Here is a 27,753-nt window from a genome sequence, read left to right on the forward strand (position 1 = left end):
AAGGGAACAGACACAGTCTAGGAGACTGACAGAGACAGAAGGGAACAACACAGTCTAGGAGACTGACAGAGACAGTAGGGAACAGACACAGTCTAGTAGACTGACAGAGACAGAAGGGAACAACACAGTCTAGTAGACCGACAGAGACAGAAGGGAACAGACACACTCTAGTAGACTGACAGAGACAGAAAGGAACAACACAGTCTAGGAGACTGACAGAGACAGAAGGGAACAACACAGTCTAGTAGACTGACAGAGACAGAAGGGAACAACACAGTCTAGTAGACTCAGAGACAAGGGAACAACACAGTCTAGTAGACTGACAGAGACAGAAGGGAACAGACACAGTCTAGGAGACTGACAGAGACAGAAGGGAACAACACAGTCTAGGAGACTGAAAGAGACAGAAGGGAACAACACAGTCTAGGAGACTGACAGAGACAGAAGGGAACAGACACAGTCTAGTAGACTGACAGAGACAGAAGGGAACAACACAGTCTAGGAGACTCAGAGACAGAAGGGAACAACACAGTCTAGTAGACTCAGAGACAGAAGGGAACAACACAGTCTAGTAGACTGACAGAGACAGAAGGGAACAACACAGTCTAGTAGACTGACAGAGACAGAAGGGAACAACACAGTCTAGTAGACTCAGAGACAGAAGGGAACAACACAGTCTAGTAGACTGACAGAGACAGAAGGGAACAACACAGTCTAGGAGACTGACAGAGACAGAAGGGAACAGACACAGTCTAGGAGACTGACAGAGACAGAAGGGAACAGACACAGTCTAGGAGACTGACAGAGACAGAAGGGAACAACACAGTCTAGTAGACTGACAGAGACAGAAGGGAACAACACAGTCTGGGAGACTCACAGAGACAGAAGGGAACAACACAGTCTGGGAGACTGACAGAGACAGAAGGGAACAACACAGTCTAGTAGACTCAGAGACAAGGGAACAACACAGTCTAGTAGACTGACAGAGACAGAAGGGAACAGACACAGTCTAGGAGACTGACAGAGACAGAAGGGAACAACACAGTCTAGGAGACTGAAAGAGACAGAAGGGAACAACACAGTCTAGGAGACTGACAGAGACAGAAGGGAACAGACACAGTCTAGTAGACTGACAGAGACAAAAGGGAACAACACAGTCTAGGAGACTCAGAGACAGAAGGGAACAACACAGTCTAGTAGACTGACAGAGACAGAAGGGAACAACACAGACTAGGAGACTGACAGAGACAGAAGGGAACAACACAGTCTAGTAGAATTAGAGACAGAAGGGAACAACACAGTCTAGGAGACTCAGAGACAGAAGGGAACTACACAGTCTAGTAGAATTAGAGACAGAAGGGAACAACACAGTCTAGGAGACTGACAGAGACAGAAGGGAGCAGACACAGTCTAGGAGACTGACAGAGACAGAAGGGAACAACACAGTCTAGTAGACTGACAGAGACAGAAGGGAACAACACAGTCTATTAGACTGACAGAGACAGAAGGGAACAACACAGTCTAGTAGACTCAGAGACAGAAGGGAACAACACAGTCTAGTAGACTGACAGAGACAGAAGGGAACAACACAGTCTAGTAGACTGACAGAGACAGAAGGGAACAACACAGTCTAGTAGACTCAGAGACAGAAGGGAACAACACAGTCTAGTAGACTGACAGAGACAGAAGGGAACAACACAGTCTAGGAGACTGACAGAGACAGAAGGGAACAGACACAGTCTAGGAGACTGACAGAGACAGAAGGGAACAACACAGTCTAGTAGACTGACAGAGACAGAAGGGAACAGACACAGTCTAGGAGACTGACAGAGACAGAAGGGAACAACACAGTCTAGTAGACTGACAGAGACAGAAGGGAACAACACAGTCTGGGAGACTGACAGAGACAGAAGGGAACAACACAGTCTAGGAGACTGACAGAGACAGAAGGGAACAGACACAGTCTGGGAGACTGACAGAGACAGAAGGGAACAACACAGTCTGGGAGACTGACAGAGACAGAAGGGAACAACACAGTCTAGTAGAGTGACAGAGACAGAAGGGAACAACACAGTCTAGTAGACTGACAGAGACAGAAGGGAACAACACAGTCTAGTAGAATTAGAGACAGAAGGGAACAACACAGTCTAGTAGAATTAGAGACAGAAGGGAACAACACAGTCTAGTAGACTCAGAGACAGAAGGGAACAACACAGTCTAGTAGAATTAGAGACAGAAGGGAACTACACAGTCTAGTAGAATTAGAGACAGAAGGGAACAACACAGTCTAGGAGACTCAGAGACAGAAGGGAACTACACAGTCTAGTAGAATTAGAGACAGAAGGGAACAACACAGTCTAGTAGACTCAGAGACAGAAGGGAACAACACAGTCTAGTAGACTCAGAGACAGAAGGGAACAACACAGTCTAGGAGACTGACAGAGACAGAAGGGAACAACACAGTCTGGGAGACTGACAGAGACAGAAGGGAACAACACAGTCTAGTAGACTGACAGAGACAGAAGGGAACAACACAGTCTAGGAGACTGACAGAGACAGAAGGGAACAGACACAGTCTAGTAGACTGACAGAGACAGAAGGGAACAACACAGTCTGGGAGACTCACAGAGACAGAAGGGAACAACACAGTCTGGGAGACTGACAGAGACAGAAGGGAACAACACAGTCTAGTAGACTGACAGAGACAGAAGGGAACAACACAGTCTGGGAGACTCACAGAGACAGAAGGGAACAACACAGTCTGGGAGACTGACAGAGACAGAAGGGAACAACACAGTCTAGGAGACTGACAGAGACAGAAGGGAACAACACAGTCTGGGAGACTCACAGAGACAGAAGGGAACAACACAGTCTAGGAGACTGACAGAGACAGAAGGGAACAACACAGTCTAGGAGACTGACAGAGACAGAAGGGAACAACACAGTCTAGTAGACTGACAGAGATAGAAGGGAACAACACAGTCTAGTAGACTCAGAGACAGAAGGGAACAACACAGTCTAGTAGACTCAGAGACAGAAGGGAACAACACAGTCTAGTAGACTCAGAGACAGAAGGGAACAACACAGTCTAGGAGACTGACAGAGACAGAAGGGAACAGAGACAGTCTAGGAGACTGACAGAGACAGAAGGGAACAACACAGTCTAGGAGACTGACAGAGACAGAAGGGAACAACACAGTCTAGGAGACTGACAGAGACAGAAGAGAACAGACACAGTCTAGGAGACTGACAGAGACAGAAGGGAACAACACAGTCTAGGAGACTGACAGAGACAGAAGGGAACAACACAGTCTAGGAGACTGACAGAGACAGAAGAGAACAGACACAGTCTAGGAGACTGACAGAGACAGAAGGGAACAACACAGTCTAGTAGACTGACAGAGACAGAAGGGAACAGACACAGTCTAGTAGACTGACAGAGACAGAAGGGAACAACACAGTCTAGTAGACTCACAGAGACAGAAGGGAACAGACACAGTCTAGTAGACTGACAGAGACAGAAGGGAACAACACAGTCTAGGAGACTGACAGAGACAGAAGGGAACAACACAGTCTAGTAGACTGACAGAGACAGAAGGGAACAACACAGTCTAGGAGACTGACAGAGACAGAAGGGAACAACACAGTCTAGGAGACTCACAGAGCAAGTCTTGATCTTCATGTGCCGTTCGATGCCTCCTGGGAACAGGAACAGTTGTCGCTTGGAGCTCCTCCCCGCCTGTTAGAGGTCAGGGGTTAGACAGTAGAGGTCAGGGGTTAGACAGTAGAGGTCAGGGGTTAGACATTAGAGGTCAGGGGTTAGACATTAGAGGTCAGGGGTTAGACAGTAGAGGTCAGGGGTTAGACAGTAGAGGTCAGGGGTTAGACGTTAGAGATCAGCGGTTAGACATTAGAGGTCAGGGGTTAGACATTAGAGGTCAGGGGTTAGACAGTAGTGGTCAGGGGTTAGACGTTAGAGATCAGCGGTTAGACATTAGAGGTCAGGGGTTAGACATTAGAGGTCAGGGGTTAGACAGTAGAGGCCAGGGGTTAGACGTTAGAGATCAGCGGTTAGACATTAGAGGTCAGGGGTTAGACAGTAGTGGTCAGGGGTTAGACATTAGAGGTTAGACGTTAGAGGTCAGGGGTTAGACGTTAGAGGTCAGCGGTTAGACATTAGAGGTTAGTCATTAGAGATCAGAGGTTAGACACTAGATGTTAGGGGATAGACATTAGAGGTCAGGGGTTAGACATTAGATGTCAGGGGTTAGACAGTAGATGTCAGCGGTTAGATATTAGAGGTCAGGGGTTAGACGGTAGAGGTCAGGTGTTAGACCAGACATGGGCAAACTACGGCCCGCGTCCCACATACGTCCCGTTAGGCTTTTTAATCCGGCCCGCCGAACTTGTCCAAATTATAGTAAAAACCTCATTTTTTCCCCTTTCCCTGCAATGCCCACGTTTCCCCAATAGATGGCGCACTCAAAACACATTGACCGTTGTTGGAGTGGCGCGTATTTCTCTTTATTTCACTTTAATTTTCACTTCGTTTCACGTCACCATTAAGCCCTTCTGTGAAAATGAGCGGACCAAAGAGAAGGAAAGTGGACAGCGAATGCCGAGTGTTTAATAAGGAGTGGACAACAAAATACTTCTTCACTGAAGTCCGATCAACGGCTGTATGTCTGATATGCCAAGAAGCTGTTGCGGTTTTCAAAGAGTACAATATCAGCCGTCACTTTGCCACGAAGCATGCAAACTATGCTAGCAAGCAGTCAACACAAGAACGGGCGGCTACTGCTCAGAGGTTGGCAGCTAATTTACAGAGTCAACAGAACTTTTTTCACCGACAAACTGCAATTCAAGAGTCAAGTACCAAGGCAAGTTATTTGCTGGCATTCAAATTAGCAAAGGCTAGCAAGCCTTTCTCCGAAGGCGAGTTTTTGAAAGAGTGCATGGTAGAGACAGCAGGTCTCTTGTGTCCGGAGAGCAAAGCCAAGTTTGAAAAAATCAGTTTAGCACGCAGGACAGTGACTCGCCGCGTGGAACTGATTGACGAAGATATAGTCAGCAAGTTAAACAAAAAGGCGGAGTCCTTTAAGTTATATTCACAAGCACTGGATGAAAGTAACGACATAAAAGACACTGCTCAGCTCCTAATTTTTATCCGAGGGATTAATGACAGTTTTGAGATAACGGAGGAGCTTTTGAGCATGGAATCACTGAAAGGGAAAACGCGAGGAGAGGACTTATATGAACAGGTGTCTGCTGTCATCGAGAGAATGAAGCTACCTTGGAGTAAACTTGCCAATGTCACCACGGATGGATCGCCAAATTTAACTGGAAAAAACATCGGGCTGCTGAAAAGAATCCAGGATAAAGTGAAAGAAGAAAACCCTGACCAGGATGTTATTTTACTTCACTGCATCATTCATCAGGAGTCTCTGTGTAAGTCTGTATTGCAGCTTAATCACGTCGTGGATCCAGTTGTAAAACTTGTTAACTTCATACGAGCAAGGGGACTTAATCATCGTCAGTTCATTACGTTCCTGGAAGAAACTAATGCGGATCACCAGGACCTACTTTACCACTCTCGCGTCCGCTGGTTAAGTTTGGGGAAAGTGTTTCAACGAGTCTGGGAGCTCAAAGACGAGATTCGCTCATTTTTTAATTTAATGGGGAAATCCGAAGAATTCCCCGAGCTGAGCGACACGAGCTGAGCGACACAAACTGGCTTTGTGACTTTGCGTTTGCTGTCGACATATTTTCACACATGAATGAGCTGAACGTGAAGCTACAGGGGAAAGATCAGTTTGCACACGACATGTACACAAATGTGAGAGCCTTCAAATCCAAGCTGGTTTTATTCTCCAGGCAAATGTCAAACAAATCTTTCGCACATTTCCCCACACTAGCCGTGCAGAAAGAGGCCGCCCGAAATGCGAAGAAATACTGCAAATCACTGGACGATCTGCACAGAGAATTTTGCCGTCGGTTCTGTGATTTTGAAAAAATTGACAAGTCACTTCAACTGGTGTCCTGTCCCCTGTCACAAGACCCCGAATCAGCACCGCAGGAGCTGCAATTGGAACTGATCGATCTTCAGTCTGACTCCGTCTCAAAGGAGAAGTTCAAGTCTCTTAAACTGAATGACTTTTACGCTTCACTTAACGAGACCGCGTTTCCACACCTCCGGAGGACGGCGCAGAAGATGCTGGTGTTGTTTGGCTCGACCTACGTGTGTGAGCAGACGTTTAGCGTCATGAAAATCAACAAAGCCCATCACAGATCCAAGTTAACTGACCAACACCTCAGATCTGTCCTGAGAATTGCCACAACAAAACTAACTCCAGACTTTGATGCACTGGTGAGTTTTTCTGCTGTGTTATGAAAAAATGCATATGGAAAGTTTGGAAGTGCGTCTTTTAATTAAGAGCAATGCGCATTTACGCACAGCAGCGGTACAGTAGCTTAATTAACATGCCGCACATCGCTCTTAATTTAAATTTAAATTTTCAGCTGATATTTAATACAGCCTATGTCTGTGTGCTTGGCAATGATACACGTGTACTGTTTGCGCGTGAAGGCGAGGGCGTCCGTGGCGAGTTTGTAGAGCGCGCGGTCAGGACAATCCATCCATGATTTTGCGGAGTTTAACACAAGTAGATATTATTGAGCTTGAGTATTTCGTTGTGTAATAATATGTTTTGAATGTTGAAAGTGATTCCATTTTTCAATAAATGTTGATTTCTTTAACTTTGCACCTTCGATTGAAACTTATTAAAAACAGACGCAATCTTGATAAATCACAGTGCGTATGTTATTTTAATCTATTTACATTTCCTCCTCCCAGTATCTCCGAAATAGTATGTAAATGCCATATCTTGCATATTCCTTGAGACAAATTTATTAACTGATAAGGGCTATTTTTCACATTTGAAAGACAGTTAATAAATTGGGTTGTAGTGTTCTTACTGTGCTATGAGGTTTGCACACACTACATTTAATGCTTTAGTATATCCGGCCCAAACACTACCTCCAAATGCTCCTGGCCCGGCCCCTCTGTCAAATTTTAGAACCCATTGTGGCCCGCGAGTCAAAAAGTTTGCCCACCTCTGTGTTAGACGTTAGAGGTCAGGGGTTAGACATTAGAGGTCAGGGGTTAGACAGTAGAGGTTAGTCATTAGAGATCAGAGGTTAGACACTAGATGTTAGGGGATAGACATTAGAGGTCAGGGGTTAGACATTAGAGGTCAGGGGTTAGACAGTAGAGGTCAGGGGTAGACAGTAGAGGTCAGCGGTTAGATATTAGAGGTCAGGGGTTAGACATTAGAGGTCAGGGGTTAGACAGTAGAGGTCAGGGGTAGACAGTAGAGGTCAGCGGTTAGATATTAGAGGTCAGCGGTTAGATATTAGAGGTCAGGGGTTAGACGGTAGAGGTCAGGGGTTAGACGGTAGAGGTCAGGGGTTAGACGTTAGAGGTCAGGGGTTAGACGTTAGAGGTCAGGGGTTAGACGGTAGAGGTCAGGGGTTAGACGGTAGAGGTCAGGGTTTAGACATTAGAGGTCAGAGATTAGACATTAGAGGTTAGGGGTTAGAGGTCAGGGGTTAGACATTGGAGGTTAGGGGTTAGACATTAGAGGTCAGGGGTTAGACGTTAGAGGTCAGGGGTTAGACATTAGAGGTCAGGGGTTAGATGTTAGAGGTTAGGGGTTAGACATTGGAGGTCAGAGGTTAGACATTAAGGTCAGGGATTAGACGTCAGAGGTCATAGGTAAGACATTGGAGGTCAGAGGTTAGACATTAAGGTCAGGGATTAGACGTCAGAGGTCATAGGTAAGACATTAGAGGTCATGCGCTATCCAAACTATTTGTAAATTTAGCTAGCTGGTTATTTAGAAACGTTCATACTAAATTTTGGGGGGAATGTTCCAATTCTAGTAATCATTACTGTGCACCACAGGTCAGAGGTCAAGGGTAAGGACCAGGGGTAAGGGGTTAAGGTTAGGAGTTAGGCGTGAAAGGTGAGAACGAACCACCGTAGCTTTCAGTTCCATGCTGCTGGGAGGAATGATGCGTCCTCCGTACCGATAGGTCTTCCTCAGGTTCTGCTCACAAGCCTTTGATATGCCTATGGAGAACACGTTAACAATATACCTATCAATACACAGAGACGTTAACAATATACCTATCAATACACAGAGACCTTAACAATATACCTATCAATACACAGAGACATTACCTGGAGAATAGACGTTAACAATATACCTATCAATACACAGAGACATTACCTGGAGAATAGACATTAACAATATACCTATCAATACACAGAGACATTAACAATATACCTATCAATACACAGAGACATTACCTGGAGAATAGACCTTAACAATATACCTATCAATACACAGAGACATTACCTGGAGAATAGACATTAACAATATACCTATCAATACACAGAGACATTACCTGGAGAATAGACGTTAACAATATACCTATCAATACACAGAGACATTACCTGGAGAATAGACATTAACAATATACCTATCAATACACAGAGACATTACCTGGAGAATAGACGTTAACAATATACCTATCAATACACAGAGACATTACCTGGAGAATAGACCTTAACAATATACCTATCAATACACAGAGACATTACCTGGAGAATAGACATTAACAATATACCTATCAATACACAAAGACATTACCTGGAGAATAGACATTAACAATATACCTATCAATACACAGAGACATTAACAATATACCTATCAATACACAGAGAAATTAACAATATACCTATCAATACACAGAGACATTAACAATATACCTATCAATACACAGAGACCTTAACAATATACCTATCAATACACAGAGACATTACCTGGAGAATAGACGTTAACAATATACCTATCAATACACAGAGACATTACCTGGAGAATAGACATTAACAATATACCTATCAATACACAAAGACATTACCTGGAGAATAGACATTAACAATATACCTATCAATACACAGAGACATTAACAATATACCTATCAATACACAGAGAAATTAACAATATACCTATCAATACACAGAGACATTAACAATATACCTATCAATACACAGAGACCTTAACAATATACCTATCAATACACAGAGACATTACCTGGAGAATAGACGTTAACAATATACCTATCAATACACAGAGACATTACCTGGAGAATAGACATTAACAATATACCTATCAATACACAGAGACATTACCTGGAGAATAGACATTAACAATATACCTATCAATACACAGAGACATTACCTGGAGAATAGACCTTAACAATATACCTATCAATACACAGAGACATTACCTGGAGAATAGACGTTAACAATATACCTATCAATACACAGAGACATTACCTGGAGAATAGACATTAACAATATACCTATCAATACACAGAGACATTACCTGGAGAATAGACATTAACAATATACCTATCAATACACAGAGACATTACCTGGAGAATAGACATTAACAATATACCTATCAATACACAGAGACATTAACAATATACCTATCAATACACAGAGACATTACCTGGAGAATAGACATTAACAATATACCTATCAATACACAGAGACATTAACAATATACCTATCAATACACAGAGACATTACCTGGAGAATAGACATTAACAATATACCTATCAATACACAGAGACATTACCTGGAGAATAGACATTAACAATATACCTATCAATACACAGAGACATTAACAATATACCTATCAATACACAGAGACATTACCTGGAGAATAGACATTAACAATATACCTATCAATACACAGAGACATTACCTGGAGAATAGACGTTAACAATATACCTATCAATACACAGGGACATTACCTGGAGAATAGACCTTAACAATATACCTATCAATACACAGAGACATTACCTGGAGAATAGACGTTAACAATATACCTATCAATACACAGAGACATTACCTGGAGAATAGACCTTAACAATATACCTATCAATACACAGAGACATTAACAATATACCTATCAATAACAGGAAACAGGAAACAGAAACAGGAAGACACCTACCCTGGAACAGGAAGACACCTACCCTGGAACAGGAAGACACCTACCCTGAACCAGGAAGACACCTACCCTGGAACAGGAAGACACCTACCCTGGAACAGGAAGACACCTACCCTGGAACAGGAAGACACCTACCCTGGAACAGGAAGACACCTACCCTGGAACAGGAAGACACCTACCCTGGAACAGGAAGACACCTACCCTGAACCAGGAAGACACCTACCCTGGAACAGGAAGACACCTACCCTGGAACAGGAAGACACCTACCCTGAACCAGGAAGACACCTACCCTGGAACAGGAAGACACCTACCCTGAACCAGGAAGACACCTACCCTGGAACAGGAAGACACCTACCCTGGAACAGGAAGACACCTACCCTGGAACAGGAAGACACCTACCCTGGAACAGGAAGACACCTACCCTGGAACAGGAAGACACCTACCCTGGAACAGGAAGACACCTACCCTGGAACAGGAAGACACCTACCCTGGAACAGGAAGACACCTACCATGAAACAGGAAGACACCTACCCTGAAACAGGAAGACACCTACCCTGGAACAGGAAGACACCTACCCTGGAACAGGAAGACACCTACCCTGAACCAGGAAGACACCTACCCTGGAACAGGAAGACACCTACCCTGGAACAGGAAGACACCTACCCTGGAACAGGAAGACACCTACCCTGAACCAGGAAGACACCTACCCTGGAACAGGAAGACACCTACCCTGGAACAGGAAGATACCTACCCTGGAACAGGAAGACACCTACCCTGGAACAGGAAGACACCTACCCTGGAACAGGAAGACACCTACCCTGGAACAGGAAGACACCTACCCTGGAACAGGAAGACACCTACCCTGGAACAGGAAGTCACCTACCCTGAAACACTACTCCCTGGCTGCGAGAGGCGTTCTGTGGGAACTTCAACAGGAAGATACCTACCCTGGAACAGGAAGACACCTACCCTGGAACAGGAAGACACCTACCCTGGAACAGGAAGACACCTACCCTGAAACAGGAAGACACCTACCCTGGAACAGGAAGACACCTACCCTCCTACCCTGGAACAGGAAGACACCTACCCTGAAACAGGAAGACACCTACCCTGAAACAGGAAGACACCTACCCTGAACCAGGAAGACACCTACCCTGAACCAGGAAGACACCTACCCTGGAACAGGAAGACACCTACCCTGGAACAGGAAGACACCTACCCTGAAACAGGAAGACACCTACCCTGGAACATGAAGACACCTACCCTGGAACAGGAAGACACCTACCCTGAACCAGGAAGACACCTACCCTGGAACAGGAAGACAACTACCCTGGAACAGGAAGACACCTACCCTGGAACAGGAAGACACCTACCCTGGAACAGGAAGACACCTACCCTGGAACAGGAAGACACCTACCCTGGAACAGGAAGACACCTACCCTGAAACAGGAAGACACCTACCCTGAAACAGGAAGACACCTACCCTGGAACAGGAAGACACCTACCCTGAAACAGGAAGACACCTACCCTGGAACAGGAAGACACCTACCCTGGAACAGGAAGACACCTACCCTGAAACAGGAAGACACCTACCCTGGAACAGGAAGACACCTACCCTGGAACAGGAAGTCACCTACCCTGAAACAGGAAGACACCTACCCTGGAACACTACTCCCTGGCTGCGAGATGCGTTCTGTGGGAACTTCAACAGGAAGTCACCTACCCTGAAACAGGAAGACACCTACCCTGAACCAGGAAGTCACCTACCCTGAAACAGGAAGACACCTACCCTGGAACAGGAAGCACCTACCCTGGAACAGGAAGTCACCTACCCTGGAACAGGAAGACACCTACCCTGAAACAGGAAGACACCTACCCTGGAAGAGGAAGTCACCTACCCTGGAACACTACTCCCTGGCTGCGAGAGGCATTCTGTAGGAACTTCAACAGGAAGGGCTTCAGGACCTCAGAGCAGCGATGGAACGCAGTCAGGATGTAAAGCAACCTCCAGCCACGCTGACAACTGTCCCTAAAGGTTAGAGGTTCAAGGTTAGAGGTCAGAGTCAGAGATCAGGATTAGAGTTAGAGGTCAGGGGTTAGAGGTCAGGGGTTAAAGGTCAGTGATTAGAGTTATGGTCTTACAGTTTAGAACTGGTGTTTCCTGTAATCTGTTTGAGGTGTTGACTGTAGGGTCAGGGGTCAGAGGTCAGTGGCTAGAGTTAGGGTCTTACAATTTAGAACTGGTGTATCCTGTAATCTGTTTGAGGTGTTGACAGTAGGGTCAGAGGTCAGGGGTTAGAGTTAGGGTCTTACGGTTTAGAGCTGGTGTTTCCTGTAATCTGTTTGAGGATTTGACAGTAGGCTTCATCCTTCATCAGACCAAACTGTCCAATCAGCTAGAGAGAGGGAGAACACACACATCACACAGACGCTGGAAACATAACACAAAACCACCAACTGTTGACGGCGTGGGTGTTACCTTCAGGAAGGTGTTGACTACTTCTTGTTCTGTCAGGCCCTTCAGGGGGTGGTCTCCCATAAAACGCATGACCGCTATGAACAGGACATAGCAGGACGTAGTAGGACATGACATACCATGACATAACATAACGGCCCATGACATGAAATGACATGAAAAAGGCAAAAATGACATAGCACGACAAAGCATGGGCATAGCATGACATAGTGTGATATATAACTTACATAGGAAGATGTCTGTAGCCACTCTGTTCATAGCAGGATCAGTGAACTCTATCAGAGATTCAGACAGTGGAGACTGGGGGGAGATATAATGGAACTCTATCAGAGATTCAGACAGTGGAGACTGGGGGGGGAGATATAATGGAACTCTATCAGAGATTCAGACAGTGGAGACTGGGGGGAGATATAATGGAACTCTATCAGAGATTCAGACAGTGGAGACTGGGGGGGAGATATAATGGAACTCTATCAGAGATTCAGACAGTGGAGACTGGGGGGGGATATAATGGAACTCTATCAGAGATTCAGACAGTGGAGACTGGGGGGGGAGATATAATGGAACTCTATCAGAGATTCAGACAGTGGAGACTGGGGGGGGGGGAGATATAATGGAACTCTATCAGAGATTCAGACAGTGGAGACTGGGGGGGGATATAATGGAACTCTATCAGAGATTCAGACAGTGGAGACTGGGGGGGAGATATAATGGAACTCTATCAGAGATTCAGACAGTGGAGACTGGGGGGGATATAATGGAACTCTATCAGAGATTCAGACAGTGGAGACTGGGGGGGATATAATGGAACTCTATCAGAGATTCAGACAGTGGAGACTGGGGGGGATATAATGGAACTCTATCAGAGATTCAGACAGTGGAGACTGGGGGGGAGATATAATGGAACTCTATCAGAGATTCAGACAGTGGAGACTGGGGGGAGATATAATGGAACTCTATCAGAGATTCAGACAGTGGAGACTGGGGGGGAGATATAATGGAACTCTATCAGAGATTCAGACAGTGGAGACTGGGGGGGGGGATATAATGGAACTCTATCAGAGATTCAGACAGTGGAGACTGGGGGGAGATATAATGGAACTCTATTAGAGATTCAGACAGTGGAGACTGGGGGGGGGATATAATGGAACTCTATCAGAGATTCAGACAGTGGAGACTGGGGGGGAGATATAATGGAACTCTATCAGAGATTCAGACAGTGGAGACTGGGGGGAGATATAATGGAACTCTATCAGAGATTCAGACAGTGGAGACTGGGGGGGAGATATAATGGAACTCTATCAGAGATTCAGACAGTGGAGACTGGGGGGGGATATAATGGAACTCTATCAGAGATTCAGACAGTGGAGACTGGGGGGGGGAGATATAATGGAACTCTATCAGAGATTCAGACAGTGGAGACTGGGGGGGGATATAATGGAACTCTATCAGAGATTCAGACAGTGGAGACTGGGGGGGGATATAATGGAACTCTATCAGAGATTCAGACAGTGGAGACTGGGGGGGATATAATGGAACTCTATCAGAGATTCAGACAGTGGAGACTGGGGGGAGATATAATGGAACTCTATCAGAGATTCAGACAGTGGAGACTGGGGGGGGGATATAATGGAACTCTATCAGAGATCCAGACAGTGGAGACTGGGGGGGGGATATAATGGAACTCTATCAGAGATTCAGACAGTGGAGACTGGGGGGGGGAGATATAATGGAACTCTATCAGAGATTCAGACAGTGGAGACTGGGGGGAGATATAATGGAACTCTATCAGAGATTCAGACAGTGGAGACTGGGGGAGATATAATGGAACTCTATCAGAGATTCAGACAGTGGAGACTGGGGGGGAGATATAATGGAACTCTATCAGAGATTCAGACAGTGGAGACTGGGGGGAGATATAATGGAACTATAGTTAATAACTACTTAAGGCTTATGAGAGGTATAATACAACAGTTAGGGTAGGTGCTATAATGTGTTATAATGTGTTACCTTGGAGAGCTTGATGTGTTATAATGTGTTATAATGTGTTATAATGTGTTACCTTGGAGATCTTATTCAGTTATAATGTGTTATAATGTGTTATAATGTGTTAATTTGGAGAACTTGATGTGTTATAATGTGTTATAATGTTTTATAATGTGTTATAATGTGTTACCTTGAAGAACTTGATGTGTTATAATGTGTTATAATGTGTTACCTTGGAGAGCTTGATGTGTTATGTGTTATAATGTGTCATAATGTGTTATAATGTGTTATAATGTGTTACCTTGAAGGACTTGATGTGTTATAATGTGTTATAATGTGTCATAATGTGTTATAATGTGTTATAATGTGTTACCTTGGAGAGCTTGATGTGTTACAATGTGTTATAATGTGTTATAATGTGTTATAATGTGTTACCATGGAGAACCTGATGTATTATAATGTGTTATAATGTGTTACCTTGAAGAACTTGATGTGTTATAATGTGTTATAATGTGTCATAATGTGTCATAATGTGTTATAATCTGTTACCATGGAGAACCTGATGTATTATAATGTGTTATAATGTGTTACCTTGGAGAACTTGATGTGTTATAATGTGTTATAATGTGTTATAATGTGATATGATGTGTTATGTGTTATAATGTGTTATAATGTGTTATAATGTGTTACCTTGAAGAACTTGATGTATTATAATGTGTTATAATGTGTCATAATGTGTCATAATGTGTTATAATGTGTTACCTTGGAGAACCTGACCATTTCAAAGGGATCTCTGGTATCTTTGGGCTTCTTGGACTTCACAGAGGCCCTGTGGTGAGGAACCACAGATAAACACTCACTTCTGAGGGACACAGTGGAAGGTGTTTGAGTGGTGTGTGTGTTTGATGTGTGTGTGTGTGTGTGTGGTGTGTGTGTTTGATGTGTGTGTGTGTTTGATGTGTGTGTGAGTGGTGTGTGTGTGTTGTATGTGTGTATGTATGGTGTATGTGTGCTTACCCCTTAGCAGCCGGTTGTCTGAAGTATTTCTTTGCGAACTCCACCATATCGTACCGCGTGTCCTGCAGAACGCTCGCATCGATCTCTAGGACCTCATCAAACCCCTCCTAAACCACAGCAACATGTATACAGTAGTACAGTAGTACAAAACGCTCTCGTCAACCTCTGGGACCTCATCAAACCCCTCCTAAACCACAGCAACATGTATAGTACAGTAGTACAGTAGCACAGAACGCTCTCGTCGATCTCTAGGACCTCATCAAACCCCTCATAAACCACAGCAACATGTATACAGTAGTACAGAACGCTCTCGTCAACCTCTAGGACCTCATCAAACCCCTCCTAAACCACAGCAACATGTATACAGTAGTACAGAACACTCTCGTCGACGTCTAGGACCTCATCAAACCCCTCCTAAACCACAGCAACATGTATACAGTAGTACAGTGGTACAGAACGCTCTCGTCAACCTCTAGGACCTCATCAAACCCCTCCTAAACCACAGCAACATGTATAGTACAGTAGTACAGTAGTACATAACGCTATCGTCAACCTCTAGGACCTCATCAAACCCCTACTAAACCACAGCAACATGTATACAGTAGTACAGAACGCTCTCGTCGACGTCTAGGACCTCATCAAACCCCTCCTAAACCACAGCAACATGTATACAGTAGTACAGAACGCTCTCGTCGATCTCTAGGAACTCATCAAACCCCTCCTAAACCACAGCAACATGTATACAGTAGTACAGTAGTACAGAATGCTCTCGTCAACCTCTAGGACCTCATCAAACCCCCCCTAAAAAACAGCAACATGTAAACAGTAGTACAGTAGTACAGAACGCTCTCGTCAACCTCTAGGACCTCATCAAACCCCTCTTAAACCACAGCAACATGTATACAGTAGTACAGAACGCTCTCGTTGACGTCTAGGACCTCATCAAACCCCTCCTAAACCACAGCAACATGTATACAGTAGTACAGTAGTACATAACGCTCTCGTCAACCTCTAGGACCTCATCAAACCCCTCCTAAAACACAGCAACATGTATACAGTAGTACAGTAGTACAGAACGCTCTCGTCGACCTCTAGGAACTCATCAAACCCCTCCTAAACCACAGCAACATGTATAAAGTAGTACAGAACGCTCTCGTCAACCTCTAGGACCTCATCAAACCCCTCTTAAACCACAGCAACATGTATAAAGTAGTACAGAACTCTCTCGTCAACCTCTAGGACCTCATCAAACACATCTTAAACCACAGCAACATGTATAAAGTAGTACAGAACTCTCTCGTCAACCTCTAGGACCTCATCAAACCCCTCCTAAACCACAGCAACATGTATACAGTAGTACAGAACGCTCCCGTCGACCTCTAGGAACTCATCAAACCCCTCCTAAACCACAGCAACATGTATACAGTAGTACAGAACGCTCTCGTCGACCTCTAGGAACTCATCAAACCCCTCCTAAACCACAGCAACATGTATAAAGTAGTACAGAACGCTCTCGTCAACCTCTAGGACCTCATCAAACCCCTCTTAAACCACAGCAACATGTATAAAGTAGTACAGAACTCTCTCGTCAACCTCTAGGACCTCATCAAACCCCTCTTAAACCACAGCAACATGTATACAGTAGTACAGAACGCTCTCGTCAACCTCTAGGACCTCATCAAACCCCTCCAAAACCACAGCAACATGTATAAAGTAGTACAGAACGCTCTCGTCGACGTCTAGGACCTCATCAAACCCCTCCCAAACCACAGCAACATGTATACAGTAGTACAGTAGTACAGAAGTACAGAACGCTTTCGTCGATCTCTAGGACCTCATCAAACCCCTCTTAAACCACAGCAACATGTATAAAGTAGTACAGAACGCTCTCGTCGACGTCTAGGACCTCATCAAACCCTTCCCAAACCACAGCAACATGTATACAGTAGTACAATAGTTCAGAAAGCCCTCGTCGACGTCTAGGACCTCATCAAACCCCTCCTAAACCACAGCAACATGTATACAGTAGTAGAGTAGTACAAAACGCTCTCGTCAACCTCTAGGACCTCATCAAACCCCTACTAAACCACAGCAACATGTATACAGTAGTACAGAACGCTCTCGTCAACCTCTAGGAACTCATCAAACCCCTCCTAAACCACAGCAACATGTATACAGTAGTACAGTAGCACAGAACGCTCTCGTCAACCTCTAGGACCTCATCAAACCCCTCCTAAACCACAGCAACATTTATAGTACAGTAGTACAGTAGTACAGAACGCTCTCGTCAACCTCTAGGACCTCATCAAACCCCTCCTAAACCACAGCAACATGTATACAGTAGTACAGTAGTACAGAACGCTCTCGTCAACCTCTAGGACCTCATCAAACCCCTCCTAAACCACAGCAACATGTATACAGTAGTACAGAACGCTCTCGTCGATCTCTAGGACCTCATCAAACCCCTCCTAAACCACAGCAACATGTATACAGTAGTACAGTAGTACAGAACGCTCTCGTCGACCTCTAGGAACTCATCAAACCCCTCCTAAACCACAGCAACATGTATACAGTAGTACAGTAGTACAGAACGCTCTCGTCGATCTTTAGGACCTCATCAAACCCCTCTTAAACCACAGCAACATGTATAAAGTACAGAACGCTCTCGTCGACGTCTAGGACCTCATCAAACCCCTCCCAAACCACAGCAACATGTATACAGTAGTACAGTAGTACAGAACACTCTCGTCGACCTCTAGGAACTCATCAAACCCCTCCTAAACCACAGCAACATGTATACAGTAGTACAGAACGCTCTCGTCGATCTCTAGGACCTCATCAAACCCCTCTTAAACCACAGCAACATGTATAAAATAGTACAGAAAGCTCTCGTCAACCTCTAGGACCTCATCAAACCCTTCCTAAACCACAGCAACATGTATAAAGGAGTACAGTAGTACAGAACGCTCTCGTCAACCTCTAGGACCTCATCAAACCCCTCCTAAACCACAGCAACATGTATAGTACAGTAGTACAGTAGTACAGAACGCTCTCGTCAACCTCTAGGACCTCATCAAACCCTTCCTAAACCACAGCAACATGTATACAGTAGTACAGTAGTACAGAACGCTCTCGTCAACCTCTAGGACCTCATCAAACCCTTCCTAAACCACAGCAACATGTATACAGTAGTACAGTAGTACAGAACGCTCTCGTCAACCTCTAGGACCTCATCAAACCCCTCCTAATCCACAGCAACATGTATAGTACAGTAGTAAAGAACGCTCTCGTCGACCTCTAGGACCTCATCAAACCCTTCCTAAACCACAGCAACATGTATACAGTAGTACAGTAGTACAGAATGCTCTCGTCAACCTCTAGGACCTCATCAAACCCCTCCTAAACCACAGCAACATGTATAGTACAGTAGTACAGAACGCTCTCGTCAACCTCTAGGACCTCATCAAACCCCCCCTAAACCACAGCAACATGTATACAGTAGTACAGTAGTACAGAACGCTCTCGTCAACCTCTAGGACCTCATCAAACCCTTCCTAAACCACAGCAACATGTATAAAGGAGTACAGTAGTAGAGAACGCTCTCGTCAACCTCTAGGACCTCATCAAACCCCTACTAAACCACAGCAACATGTATAGTACAGTAGTACAGTAGTACAGAACGCTCTCGTCAACCTCTAGGACCTCATCAAACACTTCCTAAACCACAGCAACATGTATACAGTAGTACAGTAGTACAGAACGCTCTCGTCAACCTCTAGGACCTCATCAAACCCTTCCTAAACCACAGCAACATGTATACAGTAGTACAGTAGTACAGAACGCTCTCGTCAACCTCTAGGACCTCATCAAACCCCTCCTAATCCACAGCAACATGTATAGTACAGTAGTACAGAACGCTCTCGTCGACCTCTAGGACCTCATCAAACCCTTCCTAAACCACAGCAACATGTATACAGTAGTACAGTAGTACAGAACGCTCTCGTCAACCTCTAGGACCTCATCAAAGCCCTCCTAAACCACAGCAACATGTATAGTACAGTAGTACAGAACGCTCTCGTCAACCTCTAGGACCTCATCAAACCCCCCTAAACCACAGCAACATGTATACAGTAGTACAGTAGTACAGAACGCTCTCGTCAACCTCTAGGACCTCATCAAACCCCTCTTAAACCACAGCAACATGTATACAGTAGTACAGAACGCCTCGTCGACGTCTAGGACCTCATCAAACCCTTCCTAAACCACAGCAACATGTATACAGTAGTAAAGTAGTACAAAACGCTCTCGTCAACCCCTAGGACCTAATCATACCCCTCCTAAACCACAGCAACATGTATACAGTAGTACAGTAGTACATAACACTCTCGTCAACCTCTAGGACCTCATCAAACCCCTCTTAAACCACAGCAACATGTATAAAGTAGTACAGAACTCTCTCGTCAACCTCTAGGACCTCATCAAACCCTCTTAAACCACAGCAACATGTATACAGTAGTACAGAACGCTCTCGTCGACCTCTAGGAACTCATCAAACCCCTCCTAAACCACAGCAACATGTATAAAGTATTACAGAACGCTCTCGTCAACCTCTAGGACCTCATCAAACCCCTCTTAAACCACAGCAACATGTATAAAGTAGTACAGAACTCTCTCGTCAACCTCTAGGACCTCATCAAACCCCTCTTAAACCACAGCAACATGTATACAGTAGTACAGAACGCTCTCGTCAACCTCTAGGACCTCATAAAACCCCTCCCAAACCACAGCAACATGTATACAGTAGTACAGTAGTACAGTAGTACAGAACGCTTTCGTCGATCTCTAGGACCTCATCAAACCCCTCTTAAACCACAGCAACATGTATACAGTAGTAGAGTAGTACAAAACGCTCTCGTCAACCTCTAGGACCTCATCAAACCCCTACTAAACCACAGCAACATGTATACAGTAGTACAGAACGCTCTCGTCAACCTCTAGGAACTCATCAAACCCCTCCTAAACCACAGCAACATTTATAGTACAGTAGTACAGTAGTACAGAACGCTCTCGTCAACCTCTAGGACCTCATCAAACCCCTCCTAAACCACAGCAACATGTATACAGTAGTACAGTAGTACAGAACGCTCTCGTCAACCTCTAGGACCTCATCAAACCCCTGTGGTTTACCACAGCAACATGTATAAAGGAGTACAGTAGTACAGAACGCTCTCGTCAACCTCTAGGACCTCATCAAACCCCTCCTAAACCACAGCAACATGTATAGTACAGTAGTACAGTAGTACAGAACGCTCTCGCTCTCGTCAACCTCTAGGACCTCATCAAACCCTTCCTAAACCACAGCAACATGTATACAGTAGTACAGTAGTACAGAACGCTCTCGTCAACCTCTAGGACCTCATCAAACCCTTCCTAAACCACAGCAACATGTATACAGTAGTACAGTAGTACAGAACGCTCTCGTCAACCTCTAGGACCTCATCAAACCCCTCCTAATCCACAGCAACATGTATAGTACAGTAGTAAAGAACGCTCTCGTCGACCTCTAGGACCTCATCAAACCCTTCCTAAACCACAGCAACATGTATACAGTAGTACAGTAGTACAGAATGCTCTCGTCAACCTCTAGGACCTCATCAAACCCCTCCTAAACCACAGCAACATGTATAGTACAGTAGTACAGTAGTACAGAACGCTCTCGTCAACCTCTAGGACCTCATCAAACCCCCTAAACCACAGCAACATGTATACAGTAGTACAGTAGTACAGAACGCTCTCGTCAACCTCTAGGACCTCATCAAACCCTTCCTAAACCACAGCAACATGTATAAAGGAGTACAGTAGTAGAGAACGCTCTCGTCAACCTCTAGGACCTCATCAAACCCCTACTAAACCACAGCAACATGTATAGTACAGTAGTACAGTAGTACAGAACGCTCTCGTCAACCTCTAGGACCTCATCAAACACTTCCTAAACCACAGCAACATGTATACAGTAGTACAGTAGTACAGAACGCTCTCGTCAACCTCTAGGACCTCATCAAACCCTTCCTAAACCACAGCAACATGTATACAGTAGTACAGTAGTACAGAACGCTCTCGTCAACCTCTAGGACCTCATCAAACCCCTCCTAATCCACAGCAACATGTATAGTACAGTAGTACAGAACGCTCTCGTCGACCTCTAGGACCTCATCAAACCCTTCCTAAACCACAGCAACATGTATACAGTAGTACAGTAGTACAGAACGCTCTCGTCAACCTCTAGGACCTCATCAAAGCCCTCCTAAACCACAGCAACATGTATAGTACAGTAGTACAGAACGCTCTCGTCAACCTCTAGGACCTCATCAAACCCCCCCTAAACCACAGCAACATGTATACAGTAGTACAGTAGTACAGAACGCTCTCGTCAACCTCTAGGACCTCATCAAACCCCTCTTAAACCACAGCAACATGTATACAGTAGTACAGAACGCTCTCGTCGACGTCTAGGACCTCATCAAACCCTTCCTAAACCACAGCAACATGTATACAGTAGTAAAGTAGTACAAAACGCTCTCGTCAACCCCTAGGACCTAATCATACCCCTCCTAAACCACAGCAACATGTATACAGTAGTACAGTAGTACATAACACTCTCGTCAACCTCTAGGACCTCATCAAACCCCTCTTAAACCACAGCAACATGTATAAAGTAGTACAGAACTCTCTCGTCAACCTCTAGGACCTCATCAAACCCCTCTTAAACCACAGCAACATGTATACAGTAGTACAGAACGCTCTCGTCGACCTCTAGGAACTCATCAAACCCCTCCTAAACCACAGCAACATGTATAAAGTATTACAGAACGCTCTCGTCAACCTCTAGGACCTCATCAAACCCCTCTTAAACCACAGCAACATGTATAAAGTAGTACAGAACTCTCTCGTCAACCTCTAGGACCTCATCAAACCCCTCTTAAACCACAGCAACATGTATACAGTAGTACAGAACGCTCTCGTCAACCTCTAGGACCTCATAAAACCCCTCCCAAACCACAGCAACATGTATACAGTAGTACAGTAGTACAGTAGTACAGAACGCTTTCGTCGATCTCTAGGACCTCATCAAACCCCTCTTAAACCACAGCAACATGTATAAAGTAGTACAGAACGCTCTCATCGACGTCTAGGACCTCATCAAACCCCTCCCAAACCACAGCAACATGTATACAGTAGTACAGTAGTACAGAACGCTCTCGTCAACCTCTAGGACCTCATCAAACCCCTCCTAAACCACAGCAACATGTATAAAGTAGTACAGAACGCTCTCGTCGACGTCTAGGACCTCATAAAACCCCTCCCAAACCACAGCAACATGTATACAGTAGTACAGTAGTACAGTAGTACAGAACGCTTTCGTCGATCTCTAGGACCTCATCAAACCCCTCTTAAACCACAGCAACATGTATAAAGTAGTACAGAACGCTCTCATCGACGTCTAGGACCTCATCAAACCCCTCCCAAACCACAGCAACATGTATACAGTATTACAGTAGCACAGAACGCTCTCGTCAACCTCTAGGACCTCATCAAACCCCTCCTAAACCACAGCAACATGTATAAAGTAGTACAGAACGCTCTCGTCGACGTCTAGGACCTCATAAAACCCCTCCCAAACCACAGCAACATGTATACAGTAGTACAGTAGTACAGTAGTACAGAACGCTTTCGTCGATCTCTAGTACCTCATCAAACCCCTCTTAAACCACAGCAACATGTATAAAGTAGTACAGAACGCTCTCATCGACGTCTAGGACCTCATCAAACCCCTCCCAAACCACAGCAACATGTATACAGTAGTACAGTAGCACAGAACGCTCTCGTCAACCTCTAGGACCTCATCAAACCCCTCCTAAACCACAGCAACATGTATAGAACAGTAGTACAGTAGTACAGAACGCTCTCGTCAACCTCTAGGACCTCATCAAACCCCTCCTAAACCACAGCAACATGTATACAGTAGTACAGTAGTACAGAAAGCTCTCGTCGACCTCTAGGAACTCATCAAACCCCTCCTAAACCACAGCAACATGTATACAGTAGTACAGTAGTACAGAACGCTCTCGTCGATCTCTAGGACCTCATCAAACCCCTCTTAAACCACAGCAACATGTATAAAGTAGTACAGAACGCTCTCGTCGACGTCTAGGACCTCATCAAACCCCTCCCAAACCACAGCAACATGTATACAGTAGTACAGTAGTACAGAACGCCCTCGTCGACGTCTAGGACCTCATCAAACCCCTCCTAAACCACAGCAACATGTATACAGTAGTAGAGTAGTACAAAACGCTCTCATCAACCTCTAGGACCTCATCAAACCCCTACTAAACCACAGCAACATGTATACAGTAGTACAGAACGCTCTCGTCAACCTCTAGGACCTCATCAAACCCTTCCTAAACCACAGCAACATGTATAAAGGAGTACAGTAGTACAGAACGCTCTCGTCAACCTCTAGGACCTCATCAAACCCCTCCTAAACCACAGCAACATGTATAGTACAGTAGTACAGAACGCTCTCGTCAACATCTAGGACCTCATCAAACCCTTCCTAAACCACAGCAACATGTATACAGTAGTACAGTAGTACAGAATGCTCTCGTCAACCTCTAGGACCTCATCAAACCCTTCCTAAACCACAGCAACATGTATACAGTAGTACAGTAGTACAGAACGCTCTCGTCAACCTCTAGGACCTCATCAAACCCTTCCTAAACCACAGCAACATGTATAAAGGAGTACAGTAGTACAGAACGCTCTCGTCAACCTCTAGGACCTCATCAAACCCCTCCTAAACCACAGCAACATGTATAGTACAGTAGTACAGAACGCTCTCGTCAACCTCTAGGACCTCATCAAACCCTTCCTAAACCACAGCAACATGTATACAGTAGTACAGTAGTACAGAACGCTTTCGTCAACCTCTAGGACCTCATCAAACCCCTCCTAAACCACAGCAACATGTATAGTACAGTAGTACAGAACGCTCTCGTCGACCTCTAGGACCTCAAAAAAAACCTTCCTAAACCACAGCAACATGTATACAGTAGTACAGTAGTACAGAACGCTCTCGTCAACCTCTAGGACCTCATCAAACCCCTCCTAAACCACAGCAACATGTATAGTACAGTAGTAGAGTAGTACAGAACGCTCTCGTCACCCTCTAGGACCTCATCAAACCCCCCTAAACCACAGCAACATGTATACAGTAGTACAGTAGTACAGAACGCTCTCGTCAACCTCTAGGACCTCATCAAACCCCTCTTAAACCACAGCAACATGTATACAGTAGTACAGAACTGGCCTGCTCGCCTCCCTACCACTGAGGAAGTACAGTTCCCGCTCAGCCCAGTCAAAACTGTTCGCTGCTCTGGCCCCCCAATGGTGGAACAAACTCCCTCACGACGCCAGGACAGCGGAGTCAATCACCACCTTCCGGAGACACCTGAAACCCCACCTCTTCAAGGAATACCTAGGATAGGATAAGTAATCCTTCTCACACCCCCCCCCCTTAATGATTTAGATGCACTATTGTAAAGTGGCTGTTCCACTGGATGTCAGAAGGTGAATTCACCAATTTGTAAGTCGCTCTGGATTAGAGCGTCTGCTAAATGACTTAAATGTAAATGTAAATGCAGAACGCTCTCGTCGACGTCTAGGACCTCAAAAAAAACCTTCCTAAACCACAGCAACATGTATACAGTAGTACAGTAGTACAGAACGCTCTCGTCAACCTCTAGGACCTCATCAAACCCCTCCTAAACCACAGCAACATGTATAGTACAGTAGTAGAGTAGTACAGAACGCTCTCGTCACCCTCTAGGACCTCATCAAACCCCCCTAAACCACAGCAACATGTATACAGTAGTACAGAACGCTCTCGTCAACCTCTAGGACCTCATCAAACCCCTCTTAAACCACAGCAACATGTATACAGTAGTACAGAACTGGTCTGCTCGCCTCCCTACCACTGAGGAAGTACAGTTCCCGCTCAGCCCAGTCAAAACTGTTCGCTGCTCTGGCCCCCCAATGGTGGAACAAACTCCCTCACGACGCCAGGACAGCGGAGTCAATCACCACCTTCCGGAGACACCTGAAACCCCACCTCTTCAAGGAATACCTAGGATAGGATAAGTAATCCTTCTCACACCCCCCCCCACCCTTAATGATTTAGATGCACTATTGTAAAGTGGCTGTTCCACTGGATGTCAGAAGGTGAATTCACCAATTTGTAAGTCGCTCTGGATAAGAGCGTCTGCTAAATGACTTAAATGTAAATGTAAATGCAGAACGCTCTCGTCGACGTCTAGGACCTCATCAAACCCCTCCTAAACCACAGCAACATTTATACAGTAGTACAGTAGTACAGAACGCTCTCGTCAACCTCTAGGACCTCATCAAACCCCTCCTAAACCACAGCAGCAACATGTATACAGTAGTACAGTAGTACAGAACGCTCTCGTCGATCTCTAGGACCTCATCAAACCCCTCTTAAAACACAGCAACATGTATACAGTAGAACAGTAGTACAGAACGCCCTCGTCGACGTCTAGGACCTCATCAAACCCCTCCTAACTCACAGCAACATGTATACTCTAGTACAGTAGTAAAGTAGTACAGAACGCTCTCGTCGACGTCTAGGACCTCATCAAACCCCTCCTAAACCACAGCAACATGTATACAGTAGTAGAGAACGCTCTCGTCGACGTCTAGGACCCCATCAAACCCCTCCTAACTCACAGCAACATGTATACTCTAGTACAGTAGTAAAGTAGTACAGAACGCTCTCGTCGACGTCTAGGACCTCATCAAACCCCTCCCAAACCACAGCAACATGTATACAGTAGTACAGTAGTACAGAACGCCCTCATCGACGTCTAGGACCTCATCAAACCCCTCCTAAACCACAGCAACATGTATACAGTAGTATAGTAGTAAAGTAGTACAGAACGCCCTCGTCAACGTCTAGGACCTCATCAAACCCCTCCTAACTCACAGCAACATGTATACAGTAGTACAGTAGTAAAGTAGTACAGAACGCTCTCGTCGACGTCTACGACCTCATCAAACCCCTCCCAAACCACAGCAACATGTATACAGTAGTACAGTAGTACAGAACGCCCTCGTCGACGTCTAGGACCTCATCAAACCCCTCCTAAACCACAGCAACATGTATACAGTAGTACAGAACGCTCTCGTCGACGTCTACGACCTCATCAAACCCCTCCCAAACCACAGCAACATGTATACAGTAGTACAGTAGTACAGAACGCCCTCGTCGACGTCTAGGACCTCATCAAACACCTCCTAACTCACAGCAACATGTATACAGTAGTACAGTAGTACAGTAGTACAGAACGCTCTCGTCGACGTCTAGGACCTCATCAAACCCCTCCTAAACCACAGCAACATGTATAGTACAGTGGTACAGTATACTAGTACAGTAGTTCAGTAGTATAGTTGTTTAGCAGTATATTAGTACAGTAGCACAGTAGTATAGTAGTACAATAGTATAGTAGTACAGTAGTACAGTAGTATAGTAGTTTAGCAGTATATTAGTACAGTAGTACAGTAGTATAGAAGTATAGTAATATACTAGTACACCAGTACAGTAGTATGGCAGTACAGTGTTATTGTAGTATAGTAGTATCGTAGTACAGTAGTATAGTAGTTTAGCAGTATATTAGTACAGTAGTACAGTAGTATACTAGTTCAATAGTATCGCAGTACAGTGGTATACTAGTACAGTGGTACAGTGTTTGTGTGTACAGTACTACAGTGTGTGGGTAAAGTACTACAGTGTGTGTATCAGTGTGTACCTCCAGGGTGGGGTCTATCTCCTGTACTACAGTGTGTGTATCAGTGTGTACCTCCAGGGTGGGGTCTATCTGGTGTACTACAGTGTGTGTATCAGTGTGTACCTCCAGGGTGGGGTCTATCTCCTGTACTACAGTGTGTGTATCAGTGTGTACCTCCAGGGTGGGGTCTATCTGGTGTACTACAGTGTGTGTATCAGTGTGTACCTCCAGGGTGGGGTCTATCTGGTGTACTACAGTGTGTGTATCAGTGTGTACCTCCAGGGTGGGGTCTATCTGGTGTACTACAGTGTGTGTATCAGTGTGT

General features: G+C 45.0%; 1 protein-coding gene across 1 annotated transcript in view; it reads right to left on the bottom strand.

Annotated features, from left to right (window-relative positions):
- The window catches only part of LOC135537289 (unconventional myosin-XV-like), a 151,510-nt gene that overhangs the window by 25,169 nt on the left and 98,588 nt on the right, over positions 1–27,753 (bottom strand). Inside the window, 8 exon segments of the mRNA XM_064963481.1 lie at positions 3,662–3,739; positions 8,037–8,131; positions 11,984–12,114; positions 12,399–12,481; positions 12,565–12,638; positions 12,789–12,861; positions 15,310–15,376; positions 15,565–15,671. Of these exon segments, the coding sequence (XP_064819553.1) occupies positions 3,662–3,739; positions 8,037–8,131; positions 11,984–12,114; positions 12,399–12,481; positions 12,565–12,638; positions 12,789–12,861; positions 15,310–15,376; positions 15,565–15,671 (708 nt within the window).

The sequence above is a fragment of the Oncorhynchus masou genome, unplaced genomic scaffold (assembly GCF_036934945.1).
Source record: "Oncorhynchus masou masou isolate Uvic2021 unplaced genomic scaffold, UVic_Omas_1.1 unplaced_scaffold_744, whole genome shotgun sequence".
Lineage (NCBI taxonomy): Eukaryota > Metazoa > Chordata > Actinopteri > Salmoniformes > Salmonidae > Oncorhynchus > Oncorhynchus masou.